General features: G+C 46.8%; 1 protein-coding gene across 3 annotated transcripts; it reads right to left on the bottom strand.

Moving 5' to 3' along the window:
- Positions 1 to 703: 703 nt before the first annotated feature.
- Positions 704 to 12,016, bottom strand: LOC6543652 (cadherin-23). Of its 3 annotated transcripts, none has more exons than XM_001972916.3 (9): positions 11,731 to 12,016; positions 10,721 to 11,024; positions 6,106 to 6,470; positions 4,548 to 6,045; positions 4,225 to 4,486; positions 2,548 to 4,162; positions 2,190 to 2,492; positions 979 to 2,120; positions 704 to 918 (listed from the first exon to the last, which is right to left on the bottom strand). In XM_001972916.3, exons 2-9 carry the CDS (start codon positions 10,866 to 10,868, stop codon positions 792 to 794), a joined length of 5,460 nt encoding a protein of 1,819 aa, XP_001972952.1. In that variant the 5' UTR covers positions 10,869 to 11,024; positions 11,731 to 12,016; the 3' UTR covers positions 704 to 791. The 3 variants fall into 3 exon arrangements, with proteins under 3 accessions (XP_001972952.1, XP_015014008.1, XP_026832901.1); XM_015158522.2 differs by having other exon boundaries at positions 11,798 to 12,016; XM_026977100.1 differs by having other exon boundaries at positions 11,811 to 12,016.
- Between the last annotated feature and the right edge of the window lie 270 nt (positions 12,017 to 12,286).

The raw sequence follows: 12,286 nt of genomic DNA, 5'->3' as shown, positions 1-12,286 counted from the left end.
TGGGGATAGTATTCATTTGCATACCACTTTACACGTTGGCCTTTAACGCAACGCCAAAGCGTTGGGAATAATGGGTAAAGGTCGCGTTTTTTCGCACTTTTTGTAGTTAATAGAATTTATTTGCACACATGTTCACATTGGACAAACTACTTAGTCGTATATAAATATATTTACTTAACAGCGAAAGCATATGCATTCTGTTTGAAAACGGGAGACTCATTTTCGGTCGACACGCACATGGCCTGACTTTGACTCCAGGTCGAGGATTGGATTGTGGAGCTGGAATTGGGCTTCGTTTGGGGCGATGTTTATACTGCACTTGTTCGACATGTTATGGGCAAATAGACGATAAGATAAATATATAAAAATAAAAGCATTCCAACCTGCCAAAGTACCAAATGAAACCCGCAGAATTCAACAGGGAAACCAGCACTTCAGCAAATGACACAAAGAACTGACTCGACTTTGGCTAACCATTTGAATTGAAAAATCCCTACGCTTTATACAGTACTCGTATGTTAGAACTAAACTAGGCTAATTGGTGCTACACGTACATTCTAGATCACGCGCATAGTATGCTTAAGCTTATGGTATATGGACTGATTTGGCATTCTACCGTCTACCAATCTCTGCCAGAAAGAAGTCCCGGTTCGCAGTTGCCGAGCGGAGATCCTGGGCGATACGGGGATCTCCGCTGGTGCAAAGGGGGCTTGAGTCTTGGGCAACTAGTCTACTATTTTTGGTGGTCAGTGGTTGAACCTGGACCTTCCCGTGCAGAAGATGAGCTGCGGCTACAAGGGCCCGTAGATGGGTTCGGAGTAGAGCACGGCGGGCATGGAGTAACTATACGAGGTGGGTGTGTGCTCCGTGGGAGTGCGTAAACTTGCCTGAAGACTGCGCTTACTGTGCCGCTTTAGCCTGGAAAAGGTTCATAGTGAGTTAAGACAGTGGAAAAGGTCAAGGCCGTGTCAAACTCACTTTTTCTTCAAACAGCAGGCTGTGCACAGGGAAACCAAGGCAGCCAGACCTATGAGGGCGGCCAGGAACACCAGCCACGCTCCCGCCGAGGTGAGCATTCCCGCAAAAATAGCTGCAGCATGAGTCCTTCTCACCGAGCAGGATTCCACCTCGCTGACCCCATAGGCAGCGTATATATCTATCAGTTCCTGTCGCAGCTGCTGCGAGTTCATCAGCTTCTGCATCTCGTTGTAGGACAAGGCAGCTCCATTCTTGAACATCTGGAAGCAGGAGCTGGTGGCGGTGAAGTCCAGACTCATGTCGGGCCTGGTGAAGACCTGTGTATCCAGGACGTGTAGCTCCAATCCCAGGGGCTTCAGTTTTTTCTGTAACTTCTCCTGGAAGGGCCGGATATTGTGCTGGATTTCGGTTGGAGATCGGGCGAAGACGAACTTAAGCAGGGACTTGTCTCGGATCACAAACACCTTGAGATTACTGTGGGCTTGCCGTTTGGGCTCCACTGAATTGTTGGCCATCACCCGCATTAAGAAGTAACCATCCACGTAATCAGCGAAGGAACCTCCAGTTCTCAGTTCCCCAGTTCGATTGTTCAAGGTAAAGAGATTCTGCAGGTTGCCGACGGCCAAGCTGCGACTTCTCTTATAGAACTGTGGCACAAAGGTTACGTTCTCAAGGGAAAGTCCAACGGGCGGTGCCTCCGCATCCGCATCACTGGCTTTCAAAGTGGTCACCACAGTGTCGACAGGCACATTGATCCTTATACCCACAGTGGGATCTGGCTGCTCGAATGTCGGCAGGTTGTCGTCGATGTCCAACACTCGAATGTTGATTCGCAAATGTGAAGGATCCTGTCGATCATAGGGATCTCCAATAAACTTGTAGCCAGGTTCGCCCAGCTTCAGACACTTAACCGTCAGAGTAAAGGAATCAACCTGCTCTCGATCAATGGGTTTTTGGGTCTTGAGAATGGCCAGGCTTTCGTTATTTCGATCTACCATAAACAATTGTTCGTTATTTCCATCAATGATCACATAATCAATGGCGGCATTCTCGCCGAGATCGTCATCCAAAGCGCTGAAGTTACCGACTATGGTGCCAGCTGGCTCCTCTTCTCTTACTGACATGCTCAAGGGTCCTGCGTCCTTTAAAAGGAATAAAATTGTTAGCATTTGTTATTATGGATGTTCTTAAGAAACGCTCCCTTTACTTACAACTTCTCTTGCGAATCGAGGTTCGTGATCATCCACATCCAGAACAGCAATTTGAAGGATCCTCGTTACCGACTGCTTGGGCTGCCCATTGTCACTTACTTCCAGCAGAATCCTGTACATGTCCTTCGTCTCCCGATCCATCGATTGCTTGGTTGTTATCAATCCTGAGTGAGCATCTATGACGAAGGCTTCGGCGTCGGGAGTATCTGGCAAAATGCGATAAGTAATGGTTCCGGATGGGGTGTTTTCATCATCCGGATCGCTGGCAATGACTTGGAATACCGGAGCGCCAGTAACAGCATTCTGAAAGGGTAAAGGATTAGGTTATTTAAAAATTTAAAAATAAATAAATGCCCACCTCAGTGACGTTTGCCATTTGTCCCACCCGAGGAGACAAAAAGTAGGGCACGCCATCATTGGCGCTCACATCCCCTATATATATCCTGACATCGGTGTCGGTGGATAGTGTGGGCTGTTTGGGCAACTGGTTGCCATTGTCCTGGGCACGAACAATTAGTACATACGGTTGTGCGCGGCCTTTGCCGGTAAGATTACGTCGGGTGGATATCAGACCACTCTTGGGATCGACCTTGAAAAGTCCATTGGCCTCACCCTCGTTAACCAGTTCGTAGCGCACCTCGCCACCAAGTCCCTCATCCGCATCCACGGCTTGCAACTGGAGAACGAACGAGTCGATCTGCGCGTTTTCCGGAATTACGGTGCTGTATTTCTTCTGGGTGAACTCCGGAGCGTTGTCATTCACGTCCAGTACCTCTATCTGCAGCTCCACAACACTTTGCTTGGCGTCCGTGGGACGACCAGGAGAATCCTCCGCCTTGATCTGCAGCTGAATCCTGGGTGTTCGCTCCCTATCGATGGTCTGCCCGCTAGCCACGATTATCTCACCAGTTGTATTGTTAATATCGAAAAGCATGGCGTGCTCGCCCTGCAGTGAGTAGATGATCTTGTGGTAGCCCAAGCGCTCATCACGGGCGTTAAGAACCGCATCCTTGTCCAAGGCTCTCACCCGAATGACTCGCTCGGGATGAGGCCTGTTCTCGATGATGGTGGCTTGATAGGAGGTCCGCTCGAAGTGCGGGCTATTGTCATTCACGTTCTCCACGGTGATATTAACTCGACTGACAGTGCTTCTTTGTCGATCGGCACTATTAGCGCGAACTTGGAGCTCAAACTCCGGACCAGTTTCACCCAACGCCTCATAGTCCAGCCGCTTCTTGAGTATCACCTCTCCGGTTCGCTCCGCCACTTGGAAATAGTCCATCTGTTTGGGCTCCACCAACTCAAAGCTGGTAATCGGCTGTCTGGTGACAGGATCTTCCGCCTGTAAAATAAACAGGGCACTATCGATGGGCATTTCCTCTTTGATCTTTACATCGATCACGGGTCTTGAGCTAGTCCAGCCGGGATTGTTAAACACCGGATTTGTGTCCTGGAAGGACTGCACGTACACGGTAACTTCTGTGAAGTCCACCTGTCCCTCGGGATCCACCTCTGCATTAAGATCTCGCACACCCACGGTGAAGATTATGATGGCGGCCACATCGTGACGAAGGGTTCCATTGACAAAGATCTCACCACTTTGACTGTCCACTCGGAAGGCCTCCTGCAGGCGGTAGTTGCTCCGATTGGCTATGCTTACGCCCGCCTTTGTAGTAGCAGCAACAGGTCCAACCATGCTGTACTCCAATTTCGAATTAAGATCCTTGTCGGTTGCCTTCACCCGGAGGACACTCTCGCCCACGGCTGTCCTCTCGGACACGTAGGTCGCATAGCTGTTCTGCTCGAACTTGGGACGCTCATCGTTGATGTCTTTCACATTTACATAAACCGTAGTGGTGGCCGTCTCCGGGATAGGAGTTCCGGAGTCCACTGCGTTCACTATGATCTCAAAGCTGTTCATGTTTGAGTCGCGGTCGATCCGGGCTTGTGGGGATACAGTGATTAAACCAGAACTGCAAAATAAATTGATGAGATTTAATCTAAGTTCATATGAGTGCATCTAGCTAATACTGACAGTTCATCAATCTCAAAGTTGTCGTTGGCCCCCACAATCCTGTACCGCAGTAGGCTGTCCAGACCATCCGGGTCGTGGGCAGATACAGAGGTGACATTTGATCCTGAAGCGGCGTTCTCGGGAATCGAGACTCGGTAGCTGGGCGGGCCTATTATGGGCAGGTTCTCCATGTTTTGGAAGTGCCCTCGGAAGATGGGCCGTTGATTTCCGGAAATGCCAACGCGTACCAAAACGCGAGTGGTGTTGGACAAGGGAGGAATGCCTATGAAGATTATTTTGTAATAAATGGTTATTTCTTTTTGAGGAATAGGCAACAAACTCACCGAAATCGGTGGCCGACACCACCAGTTCGTATTCACCCCTCTCCGTGTCCATTGATCGCGCTGCTTTCTGAATGACAATCTCGCCAGTATCCGGCTCTATCCGGAAAACATTTCCAGCAATGCTGTTTTCGGACACAATGGAATACCTAACCCGTCCATTTCCCTGGGTGGGACCATCTGCGTCGTGGGCACGCACGAAGAACTGGGGCTCAAAGAGGGCTGCACCCTCGCGAATAGTTCGACTGTATTCCTTGCTTTCGAAGTTGGGATGATTGTCGTTCACATCGGTGACCCCGATGAACAAGTTGGCATTGGCCTCCCGCTGACCTCCATCGATGGCCACCACCGTGAGGCTGTAGCTGCTCTGCTTCTCGTAGTCCAGCGACTTGAGCAGGTAAACGCCTCCGGTTTCCGGATTCACATAGAAGTTGTCAGCCCCGAAACCCTTGAGCACGTAGCGAACGTGTCCAAACTCACCGGAATCCAGATCAGTGGCTTTTACGTGTCCGATTATCGCGTCCACAGGAAGATTCTCGGCTGCCGTAAAACGATAGGTGCCTTGGTCAAACACGGGCGCATTGTCATTAGCGTCCAGCAGATGGATCTCTACTCGGGTTTTGGCCTTCTCCACGCCCTTGACGGAAGCCACAAGATCGAACTCAAATTTTCGAAGGTCAGGATCGGCAACATCGTAATCCAATCGACTAGCATTCAACACCTTGACAACCACGGGTGTCCGGCCTTGAGAATCAGTGGGAGAAACTTCGAATACTCTGGCCGCATTGAACACATCCCTCAAAGAAAGCTCATAGCGACTGTTCTCGCCCATGTCGCGATCATCCACGAAGATCGAGAGTCCCGGCAGAGGCATTCCAGTGGCCAGATTTTCAGTTATGGAGACATTAAAGTGCGGTCCACTAAAGGTGGGCAGGTGATCGTCCACATCGGTGACAACAATGGTTACTCTTGTGAGCGAGTGCTCGGCGGGAATAGCGCCATCGATCAGCTCAGTGGCTCTAATGGAAAACACATATACTCCACCATTTTGGAGGATCTCAGCGTTCTCACGATCCAGTGGCTCTGAGGTGGTCTGGAGTACAGCAGATCCCTCTCGAGGATCTCCAAACGGAACCAGCTCAAAGTGCCCTAAGGGCTCATCTTCCAGAGATAGGAATATTTCCCTTGGTATGCCCACATCCCCATCTACTGCCTTCACGGTCAGAATGCTCACTCCCGCAGGAGTGTTCTCAGGTACTGTCGCGGAGTACGGAGCATTGGTAAAGATTGGCGGCTGATCCTGGATGTCGATCACATTGATCGAAATGGTGGCCACGGAAGAGAGGCGGTTATCCAAAGCACTGTCCGAGGCCGAAATGGTCAAGATGTACGAGGGACGACTCTCGAAATCCAGCTGTTGCTTCAGCGCCACTCGGGCTGTGTAGTTTCCGTCAGATATTTTTACTGCCCGCACCTCAAAGATGTCGCAAATGTCGTTTTCCTGGAAGAGGAGATGTACAAAATAAGATGCATTACATTACACTTCATAGATGTAACGTACCTCTACACACTTCATCTGAACCTCGGCGTTGATGCCCTCGTCCCGGTCGACGACCACAATGGGTGGCTCCACACTTAGCTCCGAGCCCACGGGCAGGGATTCGCTAACGCTGGCGGTGTATGGTCTGCCCAGGAAAGTGGGCTGGTTGTCATTGTAATCCCGCACAGGAATCACCCGCCTCTGGGAGACGGTGTTGGGCTCTGTGCCATAGATACCTTCGTCTGTGATGCTGATGATCACCTCGACGCTGTCCTGGGCCTCTCGATCCAGCTCCTGGCGCAGGCGCACCACTCCCGTCTCCCGGTCCACCGAGAAAACGGGTCCGCTGATACTGTACTTCAAGGGACCTCCTTCCGGATCAGTTCCTGCAATCAAAATATGTGTATAAGTTTTAATAATCATTCAAACGGAATTCAGTCGAAAGTAATAAACACCGATTTATTTTCAGTATTTATGGGCTTAAGTACACAGCGTATAGCAATCACATAGCAATTATTATCGATATTAAGTATCGATATCGCGTATCGACCAATAAGTTATGAATCAGATATAAGTAATAAACGATTAATAAAATAAATAAAATAATAAAATAACAAAATAAATAAAATAAAAAATATCATTAAATAAAATTTCTGATAACCATACGAATACCCAATTTACCAAGATACATAATCAAAGATATGAGTGAATGATAATTCACCAAATTAGATTTTTGTCATTAATTGAATCAATTGCCAGAAGATCCAGTGCTCTTTGCTAAATTGAAATGATCGATGCATTTTCCACGTGTGCGGTACGCGTGTTGGACAGCCGGCAAAGTGCAACAAGTTAGTTGGCGACGGTTGAGTCCCGGTGTTTGACACGCTCGCTGCTTTAATTACAGGTAATCCGAGCCAGCGTCATAGGCTGTCACTTCGGGGAAGTCGTTCAGTGGAGCCGCCGCCGTCGGTTTATGTAAAAGCGTGTGAAAAATGCTAATTCGGTTCCCACAACCTCCTGCGCCGCCGACTTTTCCGGCCGACTGCGGTTTTCCGGCCCCTCGGAACTGGGGCAACTAGTTAGTAGTGGGTCTAACCCTAAGTGGATTGTGTCATTCCCCGGCAATTTCTCTTTCTCTGTGCCCACAGCGTCTAATAACAGGAAATGTATCTACAAGTATTTGGCTCGGGTAGCCGAAAAATTCCAGCTCGGGGGCAACACGAAATTACTTTAGAAATTCTACCACAGCAATCATGGAGAAAAGAAAGAAAACAAATGAACCCGGGGAGCTTACAAAAGAAAACAGAGACCAATAAGTGGTCGGGCGGGAAAACCGCTTTTGGCCGACAGATTTTTCAAGTTTGTAGGGGGCAAACTCAAACTGGGGAACTCAAAGTTGGGAGCGGGCTTGTGGTACACCGACAATTGCAGCACGACCACAAAAAAGACACGGCCCAGAGCGGGAAGCAAACAGGCACAGCCGCTCCTCCATCTAGCCAAAAAAGAAAAAAACATACATACCTCAGCATTTCCCTGCCCCCCAAGTACTCCCAACTTTATTGCTCGATCCCCAGCATTGGCGCGTGAGTGACCATTTTAACTTTTCCATGTACATAATCAGTTTTCCAGCTCACACTTAGCCATACCGCGTAATCGTGGGTATTTGGTGATCTTAAAGTTAACGTGTGAACTGCTGAAGCGTGGCTAAGATATTATGATATTACAACATGGCGCTAAGCAATTAGTAATCGCAAGATATTTTGACACAGTTCTGAGGTTGAAGTGATATTTGCTTGCTATAAATATTATTTCTATAGCGATCAAGAGCCTGAGTCAAGACTTCACCATTAAATATTGACAGCCCACTTTATAATGACAAAATGATATCCATCTGATATCCGCTAAAAGGATCTTAAGTTACAAAATGCAACCGAGCCATTTGATACTCGTACATAGGGTATCTCTAGATCAACCCCTTTCCACTTCTCGATTCCCGCTCGTTTTCTCTTTATGAATTCTCGTGCTCGATTCGAGTATGTGTGTACATACGGTGTGTTTTTGGGCAATTGGGGGAAAAGTGGAAAAGCTGAATGAGCACTGTAATTGCGGGTACGTGCGAGATGTGGAAAAGCTCTGCTACTTTTCACTTCGCCCAGCATGGATGCGCTCATGGAGGGGGAGGATGTAATTGTTGTGGTTACCATTGTTGCTGTTGATGCGGCAGAAATAATTTGTGATTTCATGCTTGACGGAGCGTATTTGTTAATATTTTGGTTATTATTACACATGGAACAGTGGATAAGCCGAAAGAAGCGAAAGAAGCGAAAGAAACGCCCGCCATGTGCCAACATTCGTTTTACTTAGTGTTTTTGGTATGGTAAAATGTGTAATTAAGTGGGTATGAAAGGAAAACTCAAGCGGTTAACCGATAGGAGTTTTCTCTGCAACATTCCGTGCAATTAAATCCTCAAGTTTCGACACCAGGAGACAATCCCAGCGGACTTTGGGGTTACGCAACGATTGACACTACGTATTGTCTTGCAATCTCGGATTATGTTGTGCCCGATATGGATTCAGCTCAGTTTCCCGGCTCTCCGTTTAGGCCGAGCAATTTCCTTGGTCTGGTCAGTTTGTCCGTTTTATTTTTTCGGTGTCTACCAGGGGTTTTCCAAGGCACTCTTGATTTTCAACGCACCCAGCCAGAGCAAACGTGTTTCGTATCTCACGGATACCGCTTGCAAAACGAACCAGTCTCCATCTGCATCCGAGTCTCGGCATCGGTTACATTTGCAGGCGGAGTCACTGGGCGAGCATCATCCAAGGCGATTTGGCACACGCTCGGCAACCAGTTAAGACAATGCCCCATCTGATTATGAAGTTGCCGTGGAGCGGCATCAAATTGTAGGCCTACAGCCGCTGCAGCTGCAAATGTATCTCAATCTCATAACTGGGCCTCTGTGTTAGGGTGTCATTTGCTAGGGGAGCAGGTGCAAACTAGATCTACCCAGTTGGATAACTTAATTCAGGGGGAGTGGCTGGCCCGCCCGAAGTTTATTAAGACTAATAATTGCTAGATATATAGGAAAACGACTCTCGATTGATTGCCACTCTCGTTCGGAGTAAAAGTGCTGTTTTCATTCTCTATCTAATGGCGGCCATTACCTTATGGCAATCTGCATTATCGTGGACTAACAATTATCGGTGGTGCTACGCACAAACGTGTTCAAATGCATTTCCGCCTGCTCACCTATCAGATACATATGTATTTGGCTGTCTTTGTTTGTTTTTGTTTGTCAATTGATTAGCAAGCTGCATTCTCGGGCGAGCTAACTTCAAAAAACTAGAAACCAGAAACAGAAAATGAAAAAAAAACAATAAAAACATGAATATCTTGTTGGCTTATCGAGCATTCTTGCAGATCCGCACTGCATTTTTTAAGCCAAGTGGCATTATGCAATCGCTTATATGCTTATAAACTCGTACCTGACGAATGCGAGATACGAGGGTGCTAAAAACGTGAGCCGACCACAAAAATCCAATACCCGGCACAAGGTTGACCCGAAGTAGGTGGCCCACCCAGGCCAATGTGGTCCAAGAAATGAAAGTCACCACTGGTAATTTGAGGTATGATCAAAGCTAAATTACAAAATTATTAGAGCCAGTTTTGGTGGACTGTTTTCTTGAACCGAAAGGGGAATACCCTTTTAAATAGCGAGTTTAGTCGGACAAAATTTCAGTGAAAGTAATCACTGCTTAACAACAAAACTGAAAAATAATTATCATATAAACTATGCTATTTCCGTTTATTTAACTGGCATAATTATGGACTTGAAAAGCCAAAAATTACGAATTTTCTTGATGTGTATAATGGATATTAGGTCATCCAGAGACAATTAATTGTAATAATGGTTTTACCATTGAAATAGAGAGATAAAAATATTATTTAATGTTATATCAATGAGCGGCAATTTGGTAGTCCTACACAAATTTTACTAGACATTAGTTATATTATTGAAGCTTTAAAAATGTTCAAATGAATAACTTTACACTTTATTTAAAGATTGTTAGTGAACTATGAAACAATTATTCGCTTAAAATCAAAGACAAGAGTAAAACCAGATAATAGGTCATTTGTTAATTAGTCCGAGGTTGTGACTGAGTCAATAGTTCACTTTATCTAGTTGTCTTCGTTGGTTTAGTGATTGCTTTGTAGCTTATCTTATTCTATACCTGATGTAATCTCAAGTAGAAGTAAGTGTATGTTCTCTTCAGATTTCCTCTTAATTTATGTTTAAGTACTATTATTAAGTGCATGCGCCCTTTTTATTCCCATAAAATAGCCCATATATGTAGTTATTAGTAGTCCCAACTTCCCACACTAGGCCATCTCTCTCTTTATTTTTGGCAAAACAAAACGAACTACTGGCAGTGAAAGGCATTGCCACAAACTGCGTGGGAATTGGGCTATGGGTGCTCATTGTCTTTTGCGATGCAATGAAAGCCGTGAAGCAATTCCGCATAAAATTATGAAACGTGACGGCCCAGTACTACACATGTTGATAAGATGTCGAGCATGCAATCTTGGCCAGAACTCCCCCCACCAAAGTTCGTAAAAAGCGACCTGGTTGGAACTCACCTTTCAGCTGGAAGACGGGACTGCCGACGGGCGTGTTTTCCGAGAGGCTGAATCGGGACATGTCGCCCGTTCCGGGGACGAACTGCGGCGGTTGGTTGACCAGCTGGCCAGCGGTCAGGCTCAGAAAAAGCAGCAACAGCGGCAACATGTTGCCGTCGCTAATTTCAGTACCGTTAGGTATCCGTATCCGTTAGGTCCGAGTTTCGATGGTGTTTACGCGAGTATTTGGCACATGTAGAACGACACAGTTTCGGTTTAATTCAATCTCTTTGCTCTCTTACTCCGCTCCGCTCGCGTTCTTGGACTGGTCGAAATACAAAACAAATTCTGGTTATATATTGGGCCCGAAACAAAGGTTTTTCAATGCTAGCCACTGCACCGCCCCCAGTTGGCCTTGTCGCGAGTTGGCTCAAATGAATGGGATTGGGCTGAGCAGCTTAAGTTGAGCTGATCTTGCAGAATTGCTTATCTTAGCCTTGCCGTTTGAACTTTTGCCAGCTCTCGAACGCATTCCACAAATGATGCGCAAAGCGAATGTAGGTATATGAAACAAAAAAGCGATGTTCCGACGAGATCTAAAAGAAATTTAGTAGCGAACAGAAGATTTCACTTTATGCACATGTGAAAAGTGGCACATGATGATGAGGCGGCTGCTGTCTGCCAGTTCCGATCATTGGGCACTTCTCGGCGATTGGCAAATGCGGCGATGATGGCTTTCTTTTGGTACCAACACCAGCTCGTAAGCAAAAGCAGGGGAATGTGCAAAAGCGGCTAAAACAAATAAACACAGGCGGCCGACTGGTTCAGGTATAGTATAGTATGGTATAGTATCCGAGTAGGTAGGTATCTATGGGTTCTTGTTTTGGCCGAAAAAGAACAGCAAATGGAGAGCGAAATCGAGGAGAGGAAGAAGGCAGAAGGCAGAAGGAAAGAGTGTGGCGAAAAACAGGAAGCAAATGCAATTCTGGCGGCTTAGGGCAAACAGCTCGGGCAAATAAACTATAAGTTACACTAATGTGGAATGACCATTTCTGGCCAACTATTCCACGGATATATTTTTGGTTTTGGCCAACGCACGCAAAAAACACACACACTCGAAACCGCACAACGGATGACGCTAGGGTCCGAAACTTGATCTTGCGCCTTCTTGTTGTTTTTGCAGCTACGGATTGCTTTAAAGTATCTCGCGGATGCCGACTTGAGTCGAGTTTGAAGCGCGACAACGTCTGAACGCAGCGACGCTCGCTTGCCTTCTGGCCGGACTTACCTGTTGCTGCCCGTTCTTTCAAATGAGAGCCACTCACAAAGACTCGGCTCTGAATACTGGTTTTCGCCTCTTGCCGGTTCTGTTTTGCTGCGGGTTTCGCGCACGCGCAATGGATTTGGCAATGAAAACTGGCGGTGTAGTGTGAAGCCCACTTTTGGGCTCACAAGAAAAGGGCTTTTAAGAAAATATCATTGCCTATTTTCACAGGTGTTACACTTGGCTCCTGATCCGATTAAGATAAGTTGAGTTATGGAGTTAAGAACTTCACACTTGGTACATTTCTTAATTTTCTTGAATTT

This window comes from Drosophila erecta, unplaced genomic scaffold (genome assembly GCF_003286155.1).
Source record: "Drosophila erecta strain 14021-0224.00,06,07 unplaced genomic scaffold, DereRS2 tig00000021-arrow-pilon, whole genome shotgun sequence".
In the NCBI taxonomy this organism is placed as follows: domain Eukaryota; kingdom Metazoa; phylum Arthropoda; class Insecta; order Diptera; family Drosophilidae; genus Drosophila; species Drosophila erecta.
Note: the sequence above shows the minus strand (reverse complement) of the source record. Positions and strands in the feature narration are given on the sequence as shown.

Coding starts and splice junctions, on each gene's coding strand:
- LOC6543652 (XM_001972916.3), bottom strand. CDS start 10,868: ATGTTGCCGCTGTTGCTGCTTTTTCTGAGCCTGACCGCTGGCCAGCTG. Junction 6,471..10,720: donor TCCCGTCTTCCAGCTGAAAG/GTGAGTTCCAAC, acceptor TTTTGATTGCAG/GAACTGATCCGGAAGGAGGT. Junction 2,121..2,189: donor CTCGATTCGCAAGAGAAGTT/GTAAGTAAAGGG, acceptor TTCCTTTTAAAG/GACGCAGGACCCTTGAGCAT.